We start from the raw sequence: 24,810 nt of genomic DNA, 5'->3' as shown, positions 1-24,810 counted from the left end.
TAGTAGTAACGAGTGGTTATACCGTGGAACTGTGTATGCGCTGCTTGGACAGCTCTATCTGGTGGCGGGTTGTGAACCGCTAGAATCACAGCAGGTCAGCCTGAGCGGAATAGGGCAGTGATGATGCCGACCGGTTTTAGGCGAGCAGTGGTAGTGGTGAAAGGATATCAATGATACGATTCGCTGATGACATTTCTATCATGGGTGAAAGTGAAGAAGAATTAAATGATCTGCTGAACGGAATGAACAGTCTAATGAGTACACAGTATGGTTTGAGAGTAAATCGGAGAAAGACGAAGGTAATGAGAAGTAGTAGAAATGAGAACAGCGAGAAACTTAACATCAGGATTGATGGTCACGAAGTCAATGAAATTAAGGAATTCTGCTACCTAGGCAGTAAAATAACCAATGACGGACGGAGCAAGGAAGACATGGCAAAAAAGGCATTTATGGCCAAGAGAAGTGTACTAATATCAATTACCGGCCTTAATTTGAGGAAGAAATTTCTGAGGATGTACGTCTGGAGTACAGCATTGTATGGTAGTGAAGCATGGACTGTGGGAAAACCGGAACAGAAGAGAATCGAAGAATTTGAGATGTGGTGCTATAGACGAATGTTGAAAATTAGGTGGACTGATAAGGTAAGGAATGAGGAGGTTCTGCGCAGAATCGGAGAGGAAAGGAATATGTGGAAAACGCTGATACGTAGAAGGGACAGGATGATAGGACATCTGCTAAGACATGAGGGAATGACTTCCATGGTACTAGAGGGAGCAGTAGAGGGCAAAAACTGTAGAGGAAGACAGAAATTGGAATACGTCAAGCAAATAATTGAGGACGTAGGTTGCAAGTGCTACTCTGAGATGAAGAGGTTAGCACAGGAAAGGAATTTGTGGCGGGCCGCATCAAACCAGTCAGTAGACTGATCACCAAAAAAAAAAAAAATTCTTGAGTACTGCTCGAGCGTTTGGGATCCCTATCAGGTCGGATTGACGGAGGACATAGAAGCAATTCAGAGGCGGGCTGCTAGATTTGTTACTGGTAGGTTTGATCATCACGCGAGTGTTACGGAAACGCTTACGGAACTCGGTGGGAGTCTCTAGAGGAAAGGAGGCATTCTTTTCGTGGATCGCTACAGAGGAAATTTAGAGAACCAGCATTTGAGGCTGACTGCAGTACAGTTTTACTGCCGCCAGCTGACATTTCGCGGAAAGACCACAAAGATAAGATAAGAGAGATTAGGGCTCGTACAGAGGCATATAGGCAGTCATTTTTCCCTCGTTCTGTTTGGGAGTGGAACAGGGAGAGAAGTTGCTAGTTGTGGTACGAGGTACCCTCCGTCACGCACCGTATGGTGGATTGCAGAGTATGTATGTAGATGTAGATGAATATCAAGTTTACGCCCTTTTTTCCCACTAACACTTTGATGTACCAACTACTTTGCAGATTCAGAGATACCTTTTCTTTCTACTTTTTTACAGCTCATGTACGTAAATTAAAAACTAAAAAAAATAAAAAAACTTTTTTAGTTTTCATAACGTATCTATTATAGCAAGCAGTAATTTCATCTAATGGATTAGTTCGTATGTATCTTCTTTATGCATTTATTATGGAATTTTTGTGCTACAGCCAGTCATTCATTAGTTGTATTTTATATCATGCAGTATCCCGCTATTGTATTTACTTCATGTACACCGTTCAGGTGTTTGTTTATTTCCCTCTCTGCAGTTACGAGAGATGTTTACAAAATAGCTTGTTTTACCAATTATCGACCAGATGGCAGTACTGTCTTGAAGTTGCCGTGGCGCACAAGTCACATGGTGTTTCAGTTTTGTGTTGACTGTAGCAGAGGACACATGGCAGCCCCTAGTGGCTTGCACCTCTATTGCATTTTATTTTAATTCTGTCTATCTGACGCTGTCAGCTATGACCGCAGCTTTCGTATTTTTTGGTACGTTACGTTGTAAGATTTAGTTTCAATTTTGTCCGAAGAAGGTGTCCCTTGTGACACCGAAACCTGGGTTACAAATTAATTATGTTTTTCAAAATTTTGGGTGTAAATATGTTGGTCACAGTCTCCTCTTGAGCCATATACTGAGTGACAGTTATTGAACAACATGAAATAAAATCGTCATAACTTCTGAACTGTTCGCGTTACGACGTTCAGACAGTACCGTTGACCACGATCAGAATTAGCATGGTTTTATTTAGCGTCGAAGCTCAATTTCATTTAGATGGGTTCGTCAATAAGGAAAATTTGCGCTTTTGGGGGACAGAGAACCCGCCTTTCGCGATCGATAAGTCTCTTCACCCTCAACGGGTGACTGTGTGGTGTGCAGTGTCCAGTCACGGAATAATCGGTGCGATATTCCTTGATGGCACGGTGACTACCGAATGGCACGTAAAGGTTTTGGAAGATGATTTCATCCCAATTATAAAAGTGACCTTGATTTTGACAAGATGTGGTTCATGCAAAATGGAACTCGACCCCATCTAAGTAGGAGAGGTTTAATGTCCTGGAGGAGCACTTTGGGACCACATCCTGATTCTTGGGTAACCAGAGGCCACTGGCATTGGCCTCGATTGGCCGCCATATCCTCCGGATCTGAACATATGGGACTCCTTTTTGTGGGGCTACATTAAAGACAAGGTGTACAGCAATAACCCCAAAACCATTGCTGAGCTGAAAACATCCTTTCAGGAGGTCGTCGACGGCATCTATGTTCCGATATTTCAGAATGTCATGCAGAAGTTCGCTACTCGTCTGCGTCAGATCAGCGCCAATGATGGCATTCATATCAAACATGTCATAATCTAAATCCGAATATCTGTAAGATTTTTGAAAACATAGTCAGCGATCTTAAAAGTAGTTAAAATTAAAATTTAAAACAATCTTGATCGCAATATTGTTAAAATATTTTTTTATTTGAGTGAGTAACCGGTTTCGACTCTATGAAAGAGTCATCTTCAGACTCTAGAGCGGTGGATGGACATTGCTAGATGAATTCCGTCGACCCTCGACGTGAGTCAATGGAGGGTTTCGTGTATTTATTAGTTGCTAAGTGGATCCTAAGTTAACACTGTTCTGAGCACCACTGACACTTGTTATGCATTGAGGGCGTTGTATGGTACTGTTCGTGGCCAAATGCAAACCTGCTCGTTTATTTTCGATTACGCATTTCTGACGGTGTTTCCATATTTTTGTGCATCTACATGTACATCTACATACACACTCCGCAATCAGTCATAAGGTGCGTGGTGGAGGGTACCTCGTACCACAGGTAGCATCTTCTCTCCCTGTTCCATTCCCAAACAGAACGACGGATAAATGACTGCCTATATGCCTCTGTACGAGCCCTAATCTCTCTTATCTTACCTTTGTGGTCTTTCCACGAAATGTAAGTTGGCGGCAGTAAAATTTTACTGCAGCCTCTGAATTGCTTCTATGTCCTCCCTTAATCCGACCTGATAGGGATCCCAAACGCTCGAGCAGTACTCAAGAATAGGTCGTATTAGTGTTTTATAAGCGGTCTCCTTTACAGATGAACCACATCTTCCCAAAATTATACCAATGAACCGAAGACGACTATCCGCCTTCCCCACAACTGCCATTACATGATTATCCCACTTCATATCGTTCTGCAATGTTACGCCCAAATATTTAATCGACGTGACTGTGTCAAGCGCTACACTACCAATGGAGTATTCAAACATTACGGGATTCTTTTTTCCTATTCATCTGCATTAATTTACATTTATCCATATTTAGAGTTAGCTGCCATTCTTTACACCAATCACAAATCCTGTCCAAGTGATCTTGTATCCTCCTACAGTCACTCAACAACGACACCTTCCCGTACACCACAGCATCATCAGCAAACAGCCGCACATTGCTATCCACCCTATCCAAAAGATCATTTATGTAGATAGAAAACAACAGCGGACCTACCACACTTCCCTGGGGCACTCCAGATGATAACCTCACCTCCGATGAACACTCACCATCGAGGACAACGTACTGGGTTCTATTACTTAAGAAGTCTTCGAGCCATTCACATACTTGGGAACCAATCCGACATCCTCGTACCTTAGTTAGGAGTGTGGAGTGGGGCACCGAGTCAAACGCTTTCCAGAAGTCAAGGAATATGGCATCCGTCTGATACCCTTCATCCACGGTTCGCAAGATACCATGTGAAAAAAGATCGAGTTGCGTTTCGCAGGAGCGATGCTTTCTGAAGCCGTGCTGATGCATGGACAGCAACTTCTCTGTCTCAAGAAAATTCATTATATTCGAACTGAGAATATGTTCGAGAATCCTGCAACAAACCAATGTTAAGCATATTGGTCTGTAATTTTGAGGATCCGTCCTTCTACCCCTGCACGTTGTAATGGTACTTGAATTACATAACCATTACGGCACCGCAAGTCAACCTCTCGATACCAGCAATATTCTACTGTGTTTCTGTAAAGTAGTTAACATATTTCTGAGACAACATTCAGATCTGATTTCATTAATGTAGAGGTACTTTGATTGATCAGAATTCAAATGGCTCTGAACATTATGGAACTTAACATGTGTTGTCATCAGTCCCCTAGAACTTAGAGCTACTTAAACCTAACTAACGTAAGGACATCACACACATCCATGCCCGAGGCAGGTTTCGAACCTGCGACCGTAGCGGTCACGCGGTTCCAGACTGAAGCGCCTAGAACCGCACGGCCACACCGGCCGGCTTTGATTTATCGATATGTTTATATTGCAATGATATTATTCTTATGTGAATTCTTTCTTTTGTCACAATGATCTTTGACGTACTTGTAACTCTGATTTTTGGGCGCGTGAGCGGTTATTAGAGAGTCAAGTCTTGGTCGTCATATTGAAAAGACGCAAATTGTAGTCAGTTTATAAAATGTGAACTTTAACAGTGAGGAAGATATTTTCAAGTATGTTTTATATTGTGAAGTGATGTTTTGTGAGTTATGTGATATTGCAACAAAAGTAATAAAAAAAAGAAGTGTAGCTTAAATGCGGAGTGCTGATCACTTTTTTGCATCACCATCGCGCAAAAGTTTAATCTTCAAGAATGGTTTATGAAACACATCTATAAAACTTTTGAATATCGCAGAATAACACCTAGGCCTCTTTGCATTCGAGCTTGGAATCATCACTCCCTAGATTTTCGACGATTGTGGCATGAGTTCACAACGAGACCAAAGCGACCAGCGTGGGAAACACGAAAAGATGAGTGCCTAGTTTATCTATTATTTCAAGAAATGACTTTATTAACTGTGCTCTAATGACACCTGCCACATAATATAACTTTGTTGCTGCCCGAAAATGCAATATTTAGCAGCGTGAGCAACACTACTACTACTACTACTACTACTACTACGTGATCAGGCCCAGTGGACCGCACGCATCTACAAGATTCCTCCTCCACTGTATTCTGTCCATTGCTGCTATCCGCCATCCGTCCACATCTACTGACGCTTGGTTTAAATCTTCATGGAGTCCATCCCTCCAACGCTTCTTGGGTCTCCCTGGCGGTCTATTTTCCTGTAGGTGTGAAATCCAGGAGCTTCCGAGACCATCTGTGATCCTCCATCTGGGCCACGTGGCCGGCCCTCTGCATTCGTTTGGGTTTGAAAGTTCCTGCTATGTTGGGCTGCTGGTACAGTTCCTCAAGCTCTTGGTTGTATCTGATCCTTGCTGGTACAGTTCCTCAAGCTCTTGGTTGTATCTGATCCTCCATTCCCCTGTATCTGCATCATACTTAATTTTTTTTACCTTTGTTGTGGTAGGGTTGTTAGAACGTGTAGAAAGAAGAAGAAGATGAAGAACTAGTGTGTTGACAGTGCGCGAATGAGTACCTGAGTGAGTCCCTGGCGCCGAGCCCCGCCGGCCTGACGGGAACCTTCCTGGACGCGAGCAGCTTCTGGGCCACCTGGGTGGCAGAGGCGGAGGGCACGGAGAGCTCGAAGCCATCCTCCCCCGTGTAGCCGCAGCGAGTCACCCTCACTCGGGGCACGCCACACACCGTGGCCAGCGTGGAGCGCATGAACCCCAGCGCCGACAGGTCCACGTCCACACAGGGTTGCAGCGCCGCCGCCGACTCCGGGCCCTGCAGCGCCAGCAGCGACATCTCCGAGGGCTCCAGGAACCGCACCTCCACGTCCAGACCAGCCGCGCGCAGCTCCGCCTGCAACGCCGTACCTCTCTCACTCACACGTGTCACATGTCTGCAACTGCAGGAGGTAAAATGTACTACAGGGAGCCAAAACGGCAGGTGACCCACAAGGGTTAGTACTCGGACCAAAACTACTGGGTGATGTGGAACATTAGGAGAACTAGTGGCAGAAAATCATTCAGATGATAAGGAACAATTGGGTCTTATATACAGGGTGGTCCATTTATCGTACCTGGGCCAAATATCTCACGAAATAAGCATCAAACGACGAAACTACAAAGAACAAAGCTCGTCTAGCTTGAAGGGGGAACCCAGATGGCCCTGTGGCTGGCCCCCTAGATGGCGCTGCCATAGGTCAAACGGAAATCAACTGCGTTTTTGTAAATAGGACCCCCCCCCCCTCATTTTTTACTACATACTCGTGTAGTACGTGAAGAAATATGAATGTTTCATTGATTGGCGACTCCATGACGTATTGTGTGCACCACAACCAAATAGTGGATAGAATTGGAAGGAAAATCAGCATTGGCCGTATTTTGTTGTTTTATTGGCAGCAAAATCGATTTTCGGTCACTTAGTGACCATCCTCAGTGCTAGAAGTTAAAAATTTTCACAAAACGGTCAGAGAGTATAAAACCGAAAATCACATCTACACCTGCGTATGAATATAACAGTTGGTAGGAACATACCTCTAATATACAATTAAAATTGGTAGGCACTGGTATCAAGCTATAACCACAAGAATGAGATTTTCACTCTGCAGCAGAGTGTGCGCTGATATGAAACTTCTACATCTACATCTACATTTATACTCCGCAAGCCACCCAATGGTGTGTGGCGGAGGGCACTTTACGTGCCACTGTCATTACCTCCCTTTCCTGTTCCAGTCGCGTATGGTTCGCGGGAAGAACGACTGTCTGAAAGCCTCCGTGCGCGCTCTAATCTCTCTAATTTTACATTCGTGATCTCCTCGGGAGATATAAGTAGGGGGAAGCAATATATTCGATACCTCATCCAGAAACGCACCCTCTCGAAACCTGGCGAGCAAGCTACACCGCGATGCAGAGCGCCTCTCTTGCAGAGTCTGCCATTTGAGTTTATTAAACATCTCCGTAACGCTACCACGGTTACCAAATAACCCTGTGACGAAACGCGCCGCTCTTCTTTGGATCTTCTCTATTTCCTCCGTCAGACCGATCTGGTACGGATCCCACACTGATGAGCAATACTCAAGTATAGGTCGAACGAGTGTTTTGTAAGCCACCTCCATTGTTGATGGACTACATTTTCTAAGCACTCTCCAAATGAATCTCAACCTGGTACCCGCCTTACCAACAATTAATTTTATATGATCATTCCACTTCAAATCGTTCCGCACGCATACTCCCAGATATTTTACAGAAGTAACTGCTACCAGTGTTTGTTCCGCTATCATATAATCATACAATAAAGGATGCTTCTTTCTATGTATTCGCAATACATTACATTTGTCTATGTTAAGGGTCAGTTGCCACTCCCTGCACCAAGTGCCTATCCGCTGCAGATCTTCCTGCATTTCGCTACAATTTTCTAATGCTGAAACTTCTCTGTATACTACAGCATCATCCGCGAAAAGCCGCATGGAACTTCCGACACTATCTACTAGGTCATTTATATAGATTGTGAAAAGCAATGGTCCCATAACACTCCCCTGTGGCACGCCAGAGGTTACTTTAACGTCTGTAGACGTCTCTCCATTGATAACAACATGCTGTGTTCTGTTTGCTGAAAACTCTTCAATCCAGCCACACAGCTGGTCTGATATTCCGTAGGCTCTTACTTTGTTTATCAGGCGACAGTGCGGAACTGTATCGAACGCCTTCCGGAAGTCAAGAAAAATAGCATCTACCTGGGAGCCTGTATCTAATATTTTCTGGGTCTCATGAACAAATAAAGCGAGTTGGGTCTCACACGATCGCTGTTTCCGGAATCCATGTTGATTCCTACATAGTAGATTCTGGGTTTCCAGAAATGACATGATACGCGAGCAAAAAACATGTTCTAAAATTCTACAAGAGATCGACGTCAGAGATATAGGTCTATAGTTTTGCGCATCTGCTCGACGACCCTTCTTGAAGACTGGGACTATCTGTGCTCTTTTCCAATCTTTTGGAACCCTCCGTTCCTCTAGAGACTTGCGGTACACGGCTGTTAGAAGGGGGGCGAGTTCTTTCGCGTACTCTGTGTAGAATCGAATTGGTATCCCGTCAGGTCCAGTGGACTTTCCTCTATTGAGTGATTCCAGTTGCTTTTCTAATCCTGGCAGATTAAAACTGTGTGCCCGACCGAGACTCGAACTCGGGACCTTTGCCTTTCGCGGGCAAGTGCTCTACCATCTGAGCTACCGAAACACGACTCACGCCCGGTACTCACAGCTTTACATAACCACAAGCTTAGAGCGATCACATAAACTGAGGCCGCTGTTTACATGCACCTGTACAGCAGACCTCGGTGTGACAGGGCTTGGAACGCCCTCTATGTGACGTGTCACGTGAAGACTTAATATTACTGGTTTTGCAAAATATTAACAAAAAATACCTCTTGTGCATTTGTGCCTCATGAGGTAATCCAGATTTAAAACGTACGTAAAAGAAATAGCAGACGAAGGGGGAAGGAAACATCTAAAATAGACTGGCGTAATGTTTTTTTAAAAAACCTACTCACAAAAACATAAAACAGATCGATAATAAGTTGTCAAAGTGCAGAACAATTAAAAGAGAAAAAGAAAAGGAAAAAGAATAATATATGAATAACATGAAATGGGGTATAACACAGTTTTTTTAAAAAACATAGTACCCACCATCTGGTGTGGGAAGTTAGAAGTATAACGTTCGTTATAAAACACCGAAAAACTAATTTTCCTTCCAATTCTATGAATGTTTTAGTTGGACCACTTTTTTCGCTTTGTGGTAGATGCTGCTGTAATAGTCACAAACGTATAAGTACGTGGTATCATGTGACATTCCGCAAGTCCGGACGGTATTTGCTTCGAGATTCATTACCCGTGTTAAAATGGACCGTTTACGAATTGCGGATGGCTATTGTGATCAAAATGCCCAACGGGCGTGTGCTACGTATGCTGTTAGGTATCCTGGACGACATCATCCAAGTGTCCGGACCGTTCGCCGGATAGTTACGTTACTGAAGGAAACAGGAAGTATTCAGCCACATGTGAAACGTCAACCACGACCTGCAACAAATGACGATGCCCAGGTAGGTGTTTTAGCTGCTGTCGCGGCTAATCCGCACATCAGTAGCAGAAAAATTGTGCGAGAATCGGGAATCTCTAAAACTTCGGTGTTGAGAATGATACATCAACATCGATTGCACCCGTACCATATTTCTATGCTCCAGGAATTGCATGGCGACGACTTTGAACGTCGTGTACAGTTCTGCCACTGGGCACAAGGGAAATTATGGACGATGACAGATTTTTTGCACGCGCTCTATTTAGCGACGAAGCGTCATTCAGCAAAAGCGGTAACGTAAACCGGCATAATATGCACTATTGGCCGCGCGAGATTATCCGTGCGGTCTTAGGTGCTGCAGTCATGGCCTGTGTGGCTATTCCCGGCGGACGTTAGACTCCTCCCTCAGGCATGGGTGTGTGTGTTTGTCCTTAGGATAATTTAGGTTAAGTAGTGTGTAAGCTTAGGGGCTGATGACCTTAACAGTTAAGTCCCATTAGATTTCACACACATTTGAACATTTTTGCACTATTGGGCAACGGAAAATCCACGATGGCTACGACAAGTCGAACATCAGCGACCTTGACGGGTTAATGTGTGGTGCGACATTATGGGAGGAAGCATAATTCGCCCCCATTTTATCGATGGCAATCTAAATGGTGCAACGTATGGTGATTTCCTACGTAATGTTCTACCGATGTTACTTGAAGATGTTTCACTGCATGACAGAATGGCGATATACTTCCAACATGATGGATGTCCGGCACATAGCTCGCGAGCGGTTGAAGCGGTATTGAATAGCATATTTCATTACAGGTGGATTGGTCGTCGAAGCACCATACCGTGGCCCGCACGTTCACCGAATATGACGTCCCAGGATTTCTTTCTGTGGGGAAAGTTGAAGGATATTTGCTATCGTGACCCACCAACAACGCCTGACAACATGCGTCAGCGCATTGTCAGTGCATGTGCGAACATTACGGAAGGCTAACTACTCGCTGTTGAGAGGGATGTCGTTACAGGTATTGCCAAATGCATTGAGGTTGACGGACATCATTTTGAGCATTTATTGCATTAATGTGGTGTTTACAGGTAATCACGCAGTAACAGCATGCGTTCTAAGAAATCATAGGTTCAGAAAGGTACATATATCACATTGGAACAACCGAAATAAAATGTTCAAACATACCTATGTTCTGTATTTCAATTTAAAAAACCTACCTGTTACCTACTGTTCGTCTAAAATTGTGAGCCATATGTTTGTAACTATTACAGCGCCATCTATCAAGAAGCAAAAAAGTGGTCCTACTAAAACATTCATATCTTTCCGAACTACACGAATATGTAATAAAAAATGGGGGTTTCTATTTTAAAAAACGCAGTTGATATTCGTTTGACCTATGGCAGCGCCATCTAGCGCTAACCATAGCGCCATCTGGTTTCCCCCTTCAAGCTAGACAAGCTTCGTTCTCTGTAGTTTTTTCATTTGACGCTTATTTCGTGAGGTATTTGGCCTGGTCACGATGAATGGACCAATGTTTGATGTTGTCCAATATGCAGTGAAAGTATATTTGGTGCAAGAACTAGTCCCTGTGGATCAACTGCCTTGGTGTAGCCCTGTGGTTCATTTTACCTCCTACTGTTGCAAACATGTGAGTGAGAGAGGCCTGCAGTTGCAGGCAGAGATGGAACGGTGAGCCTGGATGTGGAGGTCCCCTTCCTGCTGGCAATATATATATATATATATATATATATATTGCCTATTGGACAACATCAAACATTGGGGAGAAATGATGGGAGACAATTATTTATATGATAAGAAATGAATTAGGTCTTATACACTCCTGGAAATGGAAAAAAGAACACATTGACACCGGTGTGTCAGACCCACCATACTTGCTCCGGACACTGCGAGAGGGCTGTACAAGCAATGATCACACGCACGGCACAGCGGACACACCAGGAACCGCGGTGTTGGCCGTCGAATGGCGCTAGCTGCGCAGCATTTGTGCGCCGCCGCCGTCAGTGTCAGCCAGTTTGCCGTGGCATACGGAGCTCCATCGCAGTCTTTAACACTGGTAGCATGCCGCGACAGCGTGGACGTGAACCGTATGTGCAGTTGACGGACTTTGAGCGAGGGCGTATAGTGGGCATGCGGGAGGCCGGGTGGACGTACCGCCGAATTGCTCAACACGTGGGGCGTGAGGTCTCCACAGTACATCGATGTTGTCGCCAGTGGTCGGCGGAAGGTGCACGTGCCCGTCGACCTGGGACCGGACCGCAGCGACGCACGGATGCACGCCAAGACCGTAGGATCCTACGCAGTGCCGTAGGGGACCGCACCGCCACTTCCCAGCAAATTAGGGACACTGTTGCTCCTGGGGTATCGGCGAGGACCATTCGCAACCGTCTCCATGAAGCTGGGCTACGGTCCCGCACACCGTTAGGCCGTCTTCCGCTCACGCCCCAAACATCGTGCAGCCCGCCTCCAGTGGTGTCGCGACAGGCGTGAATGGAGGGACGAATGGAGACGTGTCGTCTTCAGCGATGAGAGTCGCTTCTGCCTTGGTGCCAATGATGGTCTTATGCGTGTTTGGCGCCGTGCAGGTGAGCGCCACAATCAGGACTGCATACGACCGAGGCACACAGGGCCAACACCCGGCATCATGGTGTGGGGAGCGATCTCCTACACTGGCCGTACACCACTGGTGATCGTCGAGGGGACACTGAATAGTGCACGGTACATCCAAACCGTCATCGAACCCATCGTTCTACCATTCCTAGACCGGCAAGGGAACTTGCTGTTCCAACAGGACAATGCACGTCCGCATGTATCCCGTGCCACTCAACGTGCTCTAGAAGGTGTAAGTCAACTACCCTGGCCAGCAAGATCTTCGGATCTGTCCCCCATTGAGCATGTTTGGGACTGGATGAAGCGTCGTCTCACGCGATCTGCACGTCCAGAACGAACGCTGGTCCAACTGAGGCGCCAGGTGGAAATGGCATGGCAAGCCGTTCCACAGGACTACATCCAGCATCTCTACGATCGTCTCCATGGGAGAATAGCAGCCTGCATTGCTGCGTAAGGTGGATATACACTGTACTAGTGCCGACATTGTGCATGCTCTGTTGCCTGTGTCTATGTGCCTGTGGTTCTGTCAGTGTGATCATGTGATGTATCTGACCCCAGGAATGTGTCAATAAAGTTTCCCCTTCCTGGGACAATGAATTCACGGTGTTCTTATTTCAATTTCCAGGAGTGTATATACTGGGCCCTGAAGTGCCAGCAGCAACACCTCTGAGGACTCCAGGAAGGGCATCTCTGTGTCCAGGGTCGCTGCACACAGCTCTGCCTGTCACTGTACGCCTCTCTTACTCACACATGTTCATGTATCTGCATTCATAGAAGGCAAAATGTAACACAGGGAGACATAACAGCAGCTGACCCTCACGGGTTAGCACTAGGACCAAAAATATTTCGCTTTGTACTGTGTGATGTTAAACATTGGGCAGATCTTTTAAAGGACATACAATAAGGAAGGAACGGGTTATATATGCTGGGTCCTCAGGAACCAGCAGTGACACCTGAGAAGGGTCCAGGAAATGCTCCTTAAGATCCATACTTGCACTGTGGAGCTTAACCATATGATTATGTCAGCCAGCCATTGCACATGTCTGCAGTTATAGGTGTGAAAATGTAGTACACAGAGACGATAACATCAAATCACCCACAGGGATTAGTACTGGGACCAAAGCTACATTGACTGAGGAAAAAAATGGTAATTTCAAGAAAGAGTTGTGCAATGTAAACAGAACTTGCTAGGTGAGTTTCTACATCTGAAAGCTTCAGGCACAAATTTAAATTAATTACTTCAGCTTCTGTCCTTATCGTAGATAAATGTTGAGACCCATATGTCTCCAGAAAAATATACAGGGTGTTACAAAAAGGTACAGCCAAACTTTCAGGAAACATTCCTCACACACAAAGAAAGAAAAGGCTTACTTTCCATTTTAGAGGTCATTTTATTACTTCTCTTCAAATCATATTAATCATGGAATGGAAACACACAGCAACAGAACGTACCAGCGTGACTTCAAACACTTTGTTACAGGAAATGTTCAAAATGTCCTCCGTTAGCGAGGATACATGCATCCACCCTCCGTCGCATGGAATCCCTGATGCGCTGATGCAGCCCTGGAGAATGGCGTATTGTATCACAGCCGTCCACAATACGAGCACGAAGAGTCTCTGCATTTGGTACCAGGGTTGCGTAGACGAGAGCTTTCAAATGCCCCCATAAATGAAAGTCAAGAGGGTTGAGGTCAGGAGAGCGTGGAGGCCATGGAATTGGTCCGCCTCTACCAATCCATCGGTCACCGAATCTGTTGTTGAGAAGCGTACGAACACTTCGACTGAAATGTGCAGGAGCTCCATCGTGCACGAACCACATATTGTGTCATACTTGTAAAGGCACATGTTCTAGCAGCACAGGTAGAGTATCCCGTATGAAATCATGATAACGTGCTCCATTGAGCGTAGGTGGAAGAACATGGGGCCGTCAAGACATCACCAACAATGTCTGCCCAAACGTTCACAGAAAAACTGTGTTGATGACGTGATTGCACAATTGCGTGCGGATTCTCGTCAGCCCACACATGTTGATTGTGAAAATTTACAATTTGATCACGTTGGAATGAAGCTTCATCCGTAAAGAGAACATCTGCACTGAAATCAGGATTGACACGTTGTTGGATGAACCATTCGCAGAAGTGTACCCGTGGAGGCCAATCAGCTGCTGACAGTGCCTGCACACGCTGTACATGGTACGGAAACAACTGGTTCTCCCGTAGCACTCTCCATACAGTGACGTGATCAACGTTACCTTGTACAGCAGCAACTTCTCTGACGCTGACATTAGGGCTATCGTCAACTGCACGAAGAATTGCCTCGTCCATTGTACGTGTCTTCGTCGGTCTAGGTCTTCCCCAGTCCCGAGTCATAGGCTGGAATGTTCCGTGCTCCCTAAGACGCCGATCAATTGCTTCGAACGTCTTCTTGTCGCGACACCTTCGTTCTGGGAATCTGTCACGATACGAATGTACCGCGCCACGGCTATTGCCCCGTGCTAATCCATACATCAAATGGGCATCTGCCAACTCTGCATTTGTAAACATTGCACTGACTGCAAAACCACGTTCGCGATGAACACTAACCTGGTGATGCTACGTACTGATGTGCTTGATGCTAGTACTGTAGAGCAATGAGTCGCATGTCAACACAAGCACCGAAGTCAACATTACCTTCATTCAATTGGGCCAACTGGCGGTGAATCGAGGAAGTACAGTACATACTGACGAAACTAAAATGAGCTCTAACATGGAAATTAAGCGTTTCCGGACACATGTCCACATAACATCTATTCTTTATTTGTGTGTGAGGAATGTTTCCTGAAAGTTTGGCCGTACCTTTTTGTAACAGCCTGTAGTTTAATAACACCAATAAATCATCTCTGTGTTAGCTATCCAACAAGCGGCTGTGCTGAAATTTTTGCACATCCAAGCAAGCAGTAAACTGCCCAACAGTTTGACGTATTTCGCTGTTACTGCGTCACAGATTTAATGGTCAGCGGCGTACCTCCTTCGTTTGGACCCTCTGTAAAGCCCTCACTTAATTAGGCAACGGCCCAACAGCAATTAATGTTTGCAGGCTCTGTAGCTACCCAAATAAGCTGCCACTTTTTTTTTTTCTTTTGGAGACCGTGCCGTGATGCGATTTCTCTATTCACGGCGCTCTCCATCTGGAAGAGCAGAACTAGGAGGTGGGTGGGCGCGTTACGCAGCCCGCGCGGTAATCTCGCGCGGAGAATTATGGGGCCTTTTGTGGCCGTCAGCGTCCGCCGTTTGTCTGTCCGGGAGGAGAGAGGGGAGAGGAGGGGATACGGCAGCCAATGGAGAGCGCAGGTGTTAACCCAGGCAGCGGCCTAAATCTCCCGCGCAGATAAATTTGTCGGCGGGTCCGCCGCTTTAATGAAGGCGAAATTTATTCCCCGCAGTGCGATAGCCGAGCGCTTCTGCCCGGGAAAAAAAAGAATAAAAAATGGGGAAAAAAGCCACTGTGTAACGTTCATGAAGTGGGCGATGACGCGGGAATATCGTCGAGCACATACTCACCTCCACACCCATATGGTACATACACACACACACACACACACACACACACACACACACAAATTTCGTCCTAACAGGTGGTCGAATCATAAAGCCCTTTTCAAAATCTTGCACAAAACGCAATTTAAATCGGAAAACACTTGTCATGATCGCAATACGAGTATTTATATGTCCTTCCTTTTGACTCGAGGTCTTGGAGACCACAGCCGTTCACTGTTGTGAGAAAATGAAATGCCTACAGCTGTCTAGTCCAGTCAAATAGCATATATACCTTGCAAAAGGTGGGGTAGAAGAGTTTATTCTTTCAACTCGTTCATATGGTTGGAAAGATTAGAAAACCGAGTTTCGATTAGAAAACCGAGTTTTGCCAACAGAATTTCTCTTGGGAAAACTTTCTGCAGTCAAAAAACTTCGAAAATTTCGCACTTTTTTCAGTTTTTTCAAAATATCTCAGTTTCATTTGCTACTATCGCTTTGACGTCTATTTTCTTTTTTAAAGAGCACAAAATTCTCTACAAATTTGATTGTTACCATTTTTTCTACTCCCAGTACCTAAGGCGCTACAGCGCGTCAAAAAATACCAATTTTTCAAATTTTGAGCATAGTGGCAAGATACCTTATTTTTGAATACAATTTTCTCAGTTTCAGTTTGTGTAGTATAAATACATTATACATCATGTTAGATGTTGGAAATTACCACCTCACTTTCAGGTATTCAGTTTCTCTGTATGCAACATGAGGATTGCTGGGCACCCAACTATTGTGATTCTTATATCACTACCTGAAGTTCACTATGGGACACCTCAGCCCTGGTATTTGTAAAATTACAAATATAAAAATACATCATTAAGAGACATAGACACACACACACACACACACACACACACACACGCATACACACACACACAAAATAAATTGTCTCAGGAACCTCAACTATTATTAGCTGCAATAGGCAACCAAATTAGGTAGGTAATTATTCTTGTGTATAAAAGCCACACAGTTGACATTAAAAATAAGTAGCTTTATTACAATTAAAATGAATTGTCAGTAACTAAAAAATGTTGACAGTTCTGAGTGTGTAATACCTGTAATATCGCACATTAGCGCACTTGACACAGATATGAGCATCACTTCCAACGTTTTGATGGGCCAGGTTCCTCAGTGTCACCAGAAATACCTTGATTTACGGATTCAGGGTCTGTACATAGAGTTGATCCCAGATTGACCTCTTCTTTAAACAGCGAGTCAGCCTCAGCAAGTTCGTTGATTTCGTCAGCGGTTTCCTCAACATCCTCCATAACATCTTCTTCACTGTCTTCATATAAAAATTTTGGCACGTTTTCACAGCTGACCCCAATACATTTCTTGCAAATTGAAGAACATTTCAAACCCGCTTTTCTGTAGGAGCACACTCCGCCACAGTTCAGCTTCATGAGCATGGAACAATGTGAAGAATTACTTCAGGTGCTGGATCTTGGCTCATTATAACGGGTATTGGACCGTGGTCACTGTGATTCCAGCCCCATTTCTCAGGAGATTTCCAGTTTCCCATCCAACTTTGGACTTGTTGGTAAGTCCGCAACGAATGATGTTGTGCAGTATCTTGTGTAGGTGGCAACCGTGCAAGATTCAGTTTGCTTTTTGTGGCAGACTTGGCGAATAGCTGGTACCGCAAATGGTCTGGTGTGTGGGAACTGCTGACACCTCCACTATACAATGCGATAGTAACCTGTTCTCCTGCTATTATTATTTCTTCACGGGTAGCATGTGGTTTATTGAACGTGCAAAGCGCTGAGGCTATGTCTTCATTTTTCGCAACAATATTGCAGCACTTAATTTTTCCCTGACCAAAAAAAGCGGATGCTGTATCACATCCGCTAAATGCGTGAGTGAACAGAATATATTCACTGTCGAACTTGTAAAACGCAGTGAAAAACCACTTGTCTTCTGCATTTCCTCTTCCTGGCTTTAAGAAAAATAAGTTTTCAATGCCTTGCCCCAAACCGGTCATGAGCACAAGAAGGTCAACATCTTCTCCTACAATGACAACACTTCCAAAATCTTTGGTTCTTGAAATGGCAGATGTTACAATCATAACGTCAGCATCTTCTTGTGCCTGGTGCACTTCAATGCTACACTCCAGAAATTCCTTTTTAAGAAGTGTGATCAAACGCATCTTGTTTCGTTCGTTGTACAAGAACTTGTCCTGAGGGACTTGGTTCACCATCTCTGATTCAGCCACAACGTCAACCGAAGAATGTTTTTTGGACCTACGAATCCTCTCAGCACTCTTTGTGCTACATTTGTCTCCCTCACATAGATACCTATCAAATACAATAGCAAATTGAGATCCAAAATGACGCTGCAGGTAAGAAACATAGCTTTGGGGTATTGACTTGAAGCAAACATTTCGAGTTCAAGTCAGTTTGTGGATAAGGTACCCTCCATCAATGACAAAAAATTTACTCGGTCCACCTGACTTCGTATCTTCCACTGAAACGAAGGCATTGTAGAATGCAGATTTTGTTCCTTTTCGCGTGCCTTTTTCTGAGAATAGGGGCATTGGGTAAGGAGCAAGTTCATATTTCAGAAAGGCTTTTAATTCTTCTTCACTTTGTTTCATTAAACAAATCCTTTGAAAAAGAGTTAAAGGATCAACAGGAGTAATTTCAGTGCTCCCAGCTTTTACAGAATTGAACGCAGAAAGGAGAGTCACAGCTTTATCTTTTCTACGGAACTTTACATCGTGAAAATTGTCACCAACTATTTTTTCATGCCTTTTTCCCCCTCTTCGTGACACATATGACAATTAACATCCTCCGTTCCGACAACACCACTGCTGATAGACATTATAAAATCACTTTCAGGGAAGGGAGGGTGCACTGAAAACCAATCACACAGCTTACGCAAGTCTATGCCATCTCGTTCGATGCGACAAATTCTTGCATCTACATGCTGTTCTGATGTTATTAATTAGGTTGCCTATTGCAGCTAATAATAGTTCAGTTTCCTGAGACAATTTATTTTATGTGTGTGTGTGTGTGTGTGTGTGTGTGTGTGTGTGTGTGTGTGTGTGTGTGTGTATGTCTTTTAATGATGTATTTTTATATTTATAGTTTTACAAATACCAGGGCTGAGGTGGCCCATAGTGAACTTCAGGTAGTGATGTAAGAATCACAATAGTTGGGTGCCCAGCAATCCTCATGTTGCATACAGAGAAATTGAATACCTGAAAGTGAGCTGGTAAATTCCACCATATAACGTGATGTATACTGTATTTATACTACACAAACAAAAACTGAATAAATAGTGTTCAAAAATAAGGTATCTTGCCACTATGCTCAAAATTTGAAAAATTAGTATTTTTTGACGCGCTGTAGCGCCTTAGATACAGGGAGTAGAAAAAAATGGTAAGAATTAAATTTGTAGAGAATTTTGTGCTCTTTAAAAAAGAAAATAGACGTCAAAGCGATAGGAGCAGATGAAACTGAGATATTTTGAAAAAACTGAAAAAAGTTCTTTGACTGCAGAAAGTTTCCCCAAGAGATATTTTGTTGTCAAAACTTGGTTTTCTAACCTTTCCAACAATATGAACGAGTTAAAAAAATAAAGTCTTCTACCCCACCTTTTGCAAGGTACAGGCTTTTTTTCTGACAGTTTCACTGGACTAGTCCTTATGATGAGCTTTATTGTGTAGCTAGCAGTTCCGGCGCTGCAGTGCGCCATCTTCAGGCCGTAGTTGATGCTGAAGGGGTTATCATGATCCATATGTACATTGCATCAGTGGCCAACATAACTGCTTCACGCAGTATGTCTGTAAGTGTGCTGCCACGGCTCCAACCATCAACTTCCGCATTTGATAGTTGTCGAGCTGACACCACAGTTACAGATAGTCTGTGTGAAACAGACATGCATGCATTGTGTTGAATAAGTACTGTACGTCAGTTTGTGGAATGGAGTTCCACGCCTTTTGCACTAAGTTGGGCGGTACAGATCTACATCTACATCTACATGATTACTCCGCAATTCACATTTAAGTGAGGGTTCATCGAACCACAATCATACTATTTCCCTACCATTCCACTCCCGAACAGCGTACGGCAAAAACGAACACCTAAACCTTTCTGCTCGAGCTCTGATTTCTCTTATTTTATTTTGATGATCATTCCTACCTATGTAGGTTGGGCTCAACAAAATATTTTCGCATTCGGAAGAGAAAGTTGGTGACTGAAATTTCGTAAATAGATCTCGCCGCGCCGAAAAACGTCTTTGCTTTAATGACTTCCATCCCAACTCGTGTATCATATCTGCCACACTCTCTCCCCTATTACGTGATAATACAAAACGAGCTGCCCTTTTTTGCACCCTTTCGATGTCCTCCGTCAATCCCACCTGGTAAGGATCCCACACCGCGCAGCAATATTCTAACAAACGATTGTAGTGTACAATGTCTCTTTAGTGGACTTGTTGCATCTTCCAAGTGTCCTGCCAATGAAACGCAACCTTTGGCTCGCCTTCCCCACAATATTATCTATGTGGTCTTTCCAACTGAAGTTGTTCGTAATTTTAACACCCAGGTACTTAGCTGAATTGACAGCCTTGAGAATTGTACTGTTCATCGAGTAATCGAATTCCAACGGATTTCTTTTGGAACTCATGTGGACCACCTCACACTTTTCGTTATTTAGCGTCAACTGCCACCTGCCACACCATACAGCAATCTTTCTAAATCGCTTTGCAACTGATACTGGTCTTCGGTTGACCTTACTAGACGGTAAATTACAGCATCATCTGCGAACAACCTAAGAGAACTGCTCAGATTGTCACCCTGGTCATTTGTATAGATCAGGAACAGCAGAGGTCACAGAACGCTTCCCTGGGGAACACCTGATATCACTTCAGTTTTACTCGGTGATTTGCCGTCTATTACTACGAACTGCGACCTTCCTGACAGGAAATCACGAATCCAGTCGCACAACTGAGACGATACCCCATAGGCCCGCAGCTTGATTAGAAGTCGCTTGTGAGGAACGGTGTCAAAAGCTTTCCGGAAATCTAGAAATACGGAATCAACTTGCGGTTAATGCTGTTTGTGGATGATGCAACATGTCCATACACTGCAGAGCATGTTGGGTAACAACAGCATTATGCGGGCAGATGTTCGTCTGTTGGAAAACACCCTTTGGAATGCTGTTTATAAATGGCAGCACAACAGATTGACTCACCAGACTGATATACAAATTAGCAGTCAGGGTTTATGGGATAACCACGCGAATTCTGCAGCCATCATAACTCAAAAGAGGAAAGACCGCTGGACCTGATGGGATGCCAGTTCGATTTTTCACAGAGTACGCGTAGGAACTTGCCCCCCTTCTAGCAGTGGTGTACCGTAGGTCTCTAGAAGAGCGTAGCGTTCCAAAGGATTGGAAAAGGCCACAGGTTATCCCCGTTTTCAAGAAGGGACGTCGAACAGATGTGCAGAACTATAGACCTGTATCTCTAACGTTGATCAGTCGTAGGATTTTGGAACACGTATTGTGTTCGAGTATAATGACTTTTCTGGAGACTAGAAATCTACTCTGTAGGAATCAGCATGGCTTTCGGAAAAGACGATCGTGTGAAAGGCAGCTCGCGCAATTCATCCACGAGACTCAGGAGGGCCATAGACACGGGTTCCCTGGTAGATGCCGTGTTTCTTGACTTCTGCAAGGCGTTCGATACAGTCCCCACAGTCGTTTAATGAACAAAGTAAGAGCATATGGACTATCAGACCGATTGTGTGATTGGATTGAAGAGTTCCTAGATAACAGAACGCAGCATATCATTCTCAATGGAGAGAAGTCTTCCGAAGCAAGAGTGATTTCAGGTGTGCCGCAGGGGAATGTCGTAGGACCGTTGCTATTCACAATACATATAAATGACCTTGGGGATAATATCGAAAGTTCACTGAGGCTTTTTGCGGATGATGCTGTAGTACATCGAGAGGTTCTAACAATGGAAAATTTTACTGAAATGCAGGAGGATCTGCAACGAATTGACGCATGGTGCAGGGAATGACAACTGAATCTCAATGTAGACAAGTGTAATGTGCTGTGAATGCACAGAAAGAAAGAACCTATATCATTTAGCTACAATATATCAGGTCAGCAACTGGAAGCACTTAATTCCATAAATTATCTGGGAGTAGGCATTAGGAGTGATTTAAAATGGAACGACGATAATCGTCGGTAAAGCAGATGACAGACTGACATTCATTGATAGGGTCCTAAGGAAATGCAGTCCGAAAACAAAGGAAGTAGGTTACATTACACTTGTTCGCCCACTGCTTGAATACTACTCAGCAGTGTGGGATCCATACCAGATAGGGTTTACTGAAGAGATGGAGAAGATCCAACGGAGAGCAGCGCGGTTCGTTACAGGATCATTTAGTAATCGCGAAAGCGTTACGGAGATGATAGATAGACGCCAGTGGAAGACTCTGCAAGGAAGACTCTCGGTAGCTCGGTACGGGCTTTTGTTGAAGAACATACCTTCACCGAGGAGTCAAGCAGTATATTGCTCCCTCCTACGTCGCGAAGAGACCATGAGGATAAAATCAGAGAGATTCGAGCCCACACAGAGGCATACCGACAGTCTTTATTTCCACGAACAATGCGAGACTGGAATAGAAGAGAGAACTGATGGAGGTACTCAAGGTACACTTGGTGTTGTTCTTCCGCTTGTGAACGCCAATTTTCGGTTTTTTTCCCACATTCCACAGGACTATGGACTAAACGCTTGTTTTAATGCAATGTTTTTCACTTTTGCATTGAAACAAGCGTTCAGTTCATAGTGCTGTGAAATGTGGGAGAAAAACCGCAAATTGGCATTCATAAGAAGAAGAACAAACCAAAAACGCAACAGGAGCGTATAATGTCCACGCAACCTGCACTGATGTTGCCTTGCAGAAAATAAGGGCGAAACGCGTATGGCACTACAATTGTGTTTTATTCAATTGCTGTCAGACCGTCCATAAGTAAAAACTATCAATATACCGTAATATTGCAGGACAGTGCTCAAGGACGTAGAGTGCAAGCTGTTACTGATTTGTTTGACTGATGGGGCTGCTAAGTGCTATACCACCTACTGCATTCCACTGACTTAAGCCCTCGTGAGATTAATCCGATTTCTAAACTGAAGGAAACACTTCACAGCATTCGCTTCAGAACTGCTACAAATTCGTCAGGCAATAGACTGCGCCGCTCGAACTGTCAACACAGCTGGCGCTGCTAAGACTACCCTACGACTTCCATATCGCTGGCAACTACTTTGGTGACTACTTTGAAGGTGAGTAAAACTTTGAAACACGGAACTATTTTGTACGAGCAGTAAATAAATAGTTGCCCTATTAAATGGTTCAAATGGCTCTGAGCACTATGGGAGTTAACATCTGAGGTCATCAGTCCCCTAGAACTTAGAACTACTTAAACCTAACTAACCTAAGGACATCACACACATCCATGCCCGAGGCAGGATTGGAACCTGCAACCGTGACGGTCGCGCGGTTCCAGACTGAAGCGCCTAGAACCGCACGGCCACGCTGGCCGGCCCACTACTAAAGTTCCAACCCTCATATTAATGTGAATAACAAGTTGTTTCTCAAGTACAGCTCTTCACCAGGTATGCTTTGTGGGTGACAACAACAACACGTGGACAGCTGTGTTTTTTGCTATGGTGGCTGTTGTTTACCTCTGCATCCCTGAGCAGCTGCTGGTCATGGTCGCGGCGCGCGGCGTTGGAGACGAGGTGCAGGTAGCCCAGGGCCGTCTTGGTGACGACCAGGTCGTCCAGCACGCCCCCCGTGTGTGGGTGGGTGAAGACGGACAGCGCGGCCGCGTTGTCGGGCAGCGACTGCACGTCGGCCGGAGTCAGGCGCTCCACCAGCGCCACACGGTCCCTGCCGCGCACCTGCAGGCACACACGTAAACACACCACGTCACAACACACCGCCGTACACCACACTCAGCTGCCGGACATCACCTGTCAGTTCGATATCGGAAGACGAGAGACCAGCCCACTGTTTGACTGTCCACTGAGAACAAATACACTAGTGGCCATTAAAATTGCTACACCATGAAGATGGCGTGCTACAGACGCGAAATTTAACCGACAGGAAGAAGATGCTGTGATATGCAAATGATTAGCTTTTCAGAGCATTCACACGAGTTTGGCGCCGCTGGTGACACCTACAACGTGCTGACATGAGGAAACTTGCCAACCGATTTCTCATACACAAACAGCAGTTGACCGGCGTTGCCTGGTGAAACGTTGTTGTGGTGCCTCGTGTAAGGAAGGGAAATTAGTACCACCACGTTTCCGACTTTGATAAAGGTCGGATTGTAGCATATCGCGATTGTGGTTTATCGTATCGCGACATTGTTGCTCGGGTTGGTCGAGATCCAATGACTGTTAGCAGAATATGGAATCCGTGGGTTCAGGAGCCCTGACTCAACACATGGGGACGTTTGCAAGACAACGACCATCTGCACGAACAGTTCGACGACGTTTGCAGCAGCATGGACTACCAGCTCGGAGACAACGGCTGCGGTTACCCTTGACGCTGCATCAGAGACAGGAGCGCCTGCGATGGTGTACTCGACGACGAACCTGGGGGCACGAATGGCAAAACGTCATTTTTTCGGATGAATCCAAGTTCTCTTTACAGCACCAGGATGGTCGCATCCGTGTTTGGCGACATCGCGGTAACGCACACTGGAAGCGTGTATTCGTCTTCGGCATATCGGCGTATCACCCGGCGTGATGGTATGGGGTGCCGTTGTTTACACGTATCGGTCACCTCTTCTTCGCATTGAAGGCACTTTGAACAGTGGACGTTGCATTTCAGATGTGTTACGACCCGTGGCTCTACCCCTCATTCGATCCCTGCGCAATCCTAAATTTCAGCAGGATAATGCACGACCGCATGTTGCAGCTTCTGGCAATGGTGGCCGAGTAACTGGCTCGTCACAATACGCCAGTCACTACTCTTGATGAACTGTGATATCGTGTTGAAGCTGCATGGGCAGCTGTGCCTGTACACGCCATCCGAGCTCTGTTTGACTCAAAGCCCAGGCGTATCAAGGCCGTCACGGCCAGAGGTGGTTGTTGTGGGTACTGATTTCTCAGGATCTATGCACCCAAATTGCGTGAAAATGTAATCACATGTCAGTTCTAGTATAATATATTTG

General features: G+C 44.9%; 1 protein-coding gene across 1 annotated transcript in view; it reads right to left on the bottom strand.

Moving 5' to 3' along the window:
• LOC126428183 (aminomethyltransferase, mitochondrial) overlaps positions 1-24,810 on the bottom strand; it is a 173,384-nt gene that overhangs the window by 9,710 nt on the left and 138,864 nt on the right. The window contains exons 3-4 of the mRNA XM_050090097.1: positions 23,312-23,530; positions 5,872-6,200 (exon numbers count right to left, since the gene is read on the bottom strand). Coding sequence (XP_049946054.1) covers positions 5,872-6,200; positions 23,312-23,530 — 548 coding nt within the window. The remainder of the gene's footprint in view (positions 1-5,871; positions 6,201-23,311; positions 23,531-24,810) is intronic.

This window comes from Schistocerca serialis, chromosome 12, assembly GCF_023864345.2.
Source record: "Schistocerca serialis cubense isolate TAMUIC-IGC-003099 chromosome 12, iqSchSeri2.2, whole genome shotgun sequence".
Lineage (NCBI taxonomy): Eukaryota > Metazoa > Arthropoda > Insecta > Orthoptera > Acrididae > Schistocerca > Schistocerca serialis.
This window is presented reverse-complemented; position numbering and strand designations above follow the sequence as displayed.